Raw genomic sequence first — 3,269 nt, forward strand, 5'->3', positions numbered from 1 at the left:
CCGAGGCCGAGGAGGAGCCCTGCCTGCTGCCCGGCTGCGACCGTGAGTCGGGAGCCCGGCTGCGCCCGCGCCCTTCCTCCCCTGGCCGGCCGCCCCAGCGGCCAAGCCCTCCCCACTGACCTCCCGCTGTCCCCAGGAGCTGGGGGCTGGGGGCCCTGGGGGCCCTGGTCCAGCTGCAGCCGGAGCTGTGGGGGAGGCCTGCGGAGCCGGGCCCGAGCCTGTGACCGGCCGCCCCCCCGGGGCCTGGGGGATTACTGTGAGGGGCCCGGGGCCCAGGGGGAGGCCTGCCAGGCGCCGCCGTGCCCAGGTACCTGCCGGGACGGGCGGGGAGGCGGCCGCCGGAAGTGCAGGACGCGGCTCTCAGCCCAGCTGTCCCCTCCGCCAGTGGCCAACTGCTCCGCCATCCAGGGGGCCGAGTACAGCCCCTGCGGGCCCCCCTGCCCCCGCTCCTGCGACGACCTGGCCGTGAGTCTGGGCTTCCGGGCGGGGGTCCTGGCCCCACCCTGGCGGGGGGGGGCGGCCCGCACCGCCAGACCTCCCGGGGAGGGGCCCCATGCCGGGGCGGGGCCCGGCCCCCGGCGAGTCGGGCGCAGCCTGCCCCAGGCCTGGCTTCGCTCCGCAAGGGCTTGTCCCCTGCAGCGTCCCACCGCAGGGCTTCAGTGCCCGGACCTGCCTGCGGGCGCCAGGGCAAGGGCGGGCCGCCTGCGGTCCTGGGGCGCTGTGAGGGAGGGGTTCTCCTCGAGGGGGAGGCTGTCTGGCGCTGCTCTCCCCGGGCCCAGCTCCTGCCTCCCGCCAGCCTTGAGGGCCCCTGTGCCCTGTGCTCTGGCCCCTGAGGGCTGAGTCAGAGACCCCAGCCTGGCTTGTCTCCCCGACTTTCTTACCAAAACTGGGGGCCAGAGCTGTTCTGGAGGGACAGTGTGGGGGTGCTGCGTTCTCCCCGCCGAGCTCCCTCCTCCCTCGCGCCATCCTCCCTCATCCCCAGCGCCCCCGTTGCTCCCTGCTCTGGGCTGACGGGACCCCCTTGCTGCCCCCCAGCACTGTGTGTGGCGCTGCCAGCCGGGCTGCTACTGCCCCCCGGGCCAGGTGCTGAGTGCTGACGGGGCGGTCTGCGTGCGGCCGGCTCACTGTGACTGCCTGGACCTGCTGACCGGGGCTTGGCACCGCCCAGGCGCTCAGCTGGCGAGGCCTGATGGCTGCAACCACTGGTGAGTCGGGGCAGGTGCAGGGTGCGGGTGGGGCGGGAGCAGGTGCAGGTGCAGGGGTGAAGGGCGGGAGCAGGTGCAAGGGCGGCAGCAGGTGCAGGTGCAGGGGTGAGGGGGCGAGAGCAGGGTGCAGGTGCAGAGGTGAAGGACGGGAGCAGGTGCAGGTGCAGGGGTGAGGGTAGGTAGGAGTAGGGTGCAGGAGTGAGGGGGTAGGAGCAGGTGCATGGCGTGAGGGGGCGAGAGCAGGGTGCAGGTGCAGGGGTGAGGGGGTGAGAGCAGGGTGCAGGTGCAGGGGTGAGGGGGTGAGAGCAGGGTGCAGGTGCAGAGGTGAAGGGCGGGAGCAGGTGCAAAGGCGGGAGCAGGTGCAGGTGCAGGGGTGAGGGCAGGTGGGAGCAGAGCGCAGGTGTCTCCTACCTCCTTTCTCCGGCACCTGCACTCTCCTGCGTCTGGGTGGATGCAGGCGACACCCCCGCAGTCCCCTCGGGGAGCCAGTGGGGCCTAAGCTGTGAGTGGGAACAGGCGACAGGCGTGGGGTTCGCCCGCTGCCTGGCCGTCGGCTGAGCTGACCCGAGGTCGGTCCCCGGTAGGACACACGGTCCGGGGGGCACCGAGAGACCCTTTGGGCAGTGTCTGGAGATAGGGGCCTGGGCCTTGGAGGGAAATCGGGAACAGGGGTGAGGGGGAGGCACTCGGAGGGGCGTGTGTGGGGGCACGGGCAGGCTGAGCTGCTGCCCTCCCTCTGGCGCCCGCCTTCCCTGCCCAGCACCTGCCTGGAGGGAAAGCTGACCTGCACGGACCTGCCTTGTCCAGGTATGTTCCCAGGGGGGCAGGAGGTGAGCGAAGAGGCCGGGCACACAAGGGGCTGGACCCCAGAGGGGACGGTGCGCCCCAGTGCCCGCCACTGTCCTCGCAGTGCCCGGCGGCTGGTGCCCGTGGTCGGAGTGGACGGCCTGCTCCCAGCCCTGCAGGGGCCAGACGAGGACCCGCTCCAGGGCCTGCGCCTGCCCGGCTCCCCGGCAGGGCGGGGCCCCATGCCCCGGGGGGGCGGGGGAGGCAGGGCCCCAGCACCAGAGGGAGGTGTGCCCCGGCGCCCAGTGCCCAGGCGAGGCGCCCCTGCGGCCTGTGCCAGCCCCAACCGCCGGGGCCGCCCTGGCCTCCAAGACATGGCTCCGCCCTCCCGGGGCAGTGGACGGGGCCTGGGGGGCCTGGGGCCCGTGGTCGCCCTGCGACGCGTGCGGGGGGCAGTCGCACCGGAGCCGGGCGTGCAGCTGGCCCCCCGCCTCTGAGGGGGGCGTGCCCTGCCCTGGGGGCCACCGGCAGAGCCGCCCTTGCCAGGACAATGCCACCCGATGTGCAGGTGAGGCGGCGGGGAGGGCCAGCGAGCCGGCGGCCTTTGTCCCCACCCCGGGACCTGCGCTCAGGGCTGGGGTCAGTCTCCCCGTGTGGGGTTCCCGCAACACCGCTTCCTGCTTCCTCCCCCAGACTGCGGCGGGGGCCAGGGTCTCCTCCCCTGTGGGAGGCCTTGTCCCCGCTCGTGCCAGGACTTGTCCCCTGGGACCATGTGCCAGCCTGGCCCTCCTGGCTGCCAGCCCAGCTGCGGCTGCCCCGCGGGGCAGCTCTCCCAGGACGGCCTCTGTGTGCCCCCCGCCCGCTGCCGCTGCCAGCACCAGCCTGGGGCCATGGGTCAGTGGCTGCGCCCTGCCCAGCACCCCTGGCCCTGACCCTCCACGGGGGCTGCAGGACGGGAGTGATGCCCGGTCCTGCCTCGCGCCCATGATGTCCCCACACCGCCACCCCGCGCCCCGGGCCAGTCCAGCTGGGGCTTCCCGCTCCACGTTGGGGTGCCGGACACGGTGGGCAGGGCGGATGGGGAGGCGGTGGAGGGGACCAAGGTGTGTGCTGAGCCGTCTGGCCTCCCCACCCTGCTTGCCACCTTCAGGGGTCCCCGAGAACCAGAGCCGGTCAGTAGGGTCAGAGCTCAGCTCCTGGGAGAGCCTGGAGCCGGGAGAGGTGGTGGCTGGGCCCTGCATGCGCTGGTGAGCCCCGACGGCGGTGGGGGCCCCCGTG

General features: G+C 74.0%; 1 protein-coding gene across 1 annotated transcript in view; it reads left to right on the forward strand.

The window, feature by feature from the left end:
- SSPO (SCO-spondin) overlaps positions 1–3,269 on the forward strand; it is a 48,357-nt gene that overhangs the window by 30,257 nt on the left and 14,831 nt on the right. The window contains exons 54-62 of the mRNA XM_012733852.1: positions 6–42; positions 137–307; positions 386–465; positions 1,036–1,205; positions 1,966–2,012; positions 2,116–2,304; positions 2,389–2,559; positions 2,685–2,885; positions 3,142–3,238. Of these exons, the coding sequence (XP_012589306.1) occupies positions 6–42; positions 137–307; positions 386–465; positions 1,036–1,205; positions 1,966–2,012; positions 2,116–2,304; positions 2,389–2,559; positions 2,685–2,885; positions 3,142–3,238 (1,163 nt within the window). The remainder of the gene's footprint in view (positions 1–5; positions 43–136; positions 308–385; positions 466–1,035; positions 1,206–1,965; positions 2,013–2,115; positions 2,305–2,388; positions 2,560–2,684; positions 2,886–3,141; positions 3,239–3,269) is intronic.

Source organism: Condylura cristata, unplaced genomic scaffold (assembly GCF_000260355.1).
Source record: "Condylura cristata isolate star-nosed mole 26May11 unplaced genomic scaffold, ConCri1.0 scaffold00042, whole genome shotgun sequence".
NCBI lineage: Eukaryota > Metazoa > Chordata > Mammalia > Eulipotyphla > Talpidae > Condylura > Condylura cristata.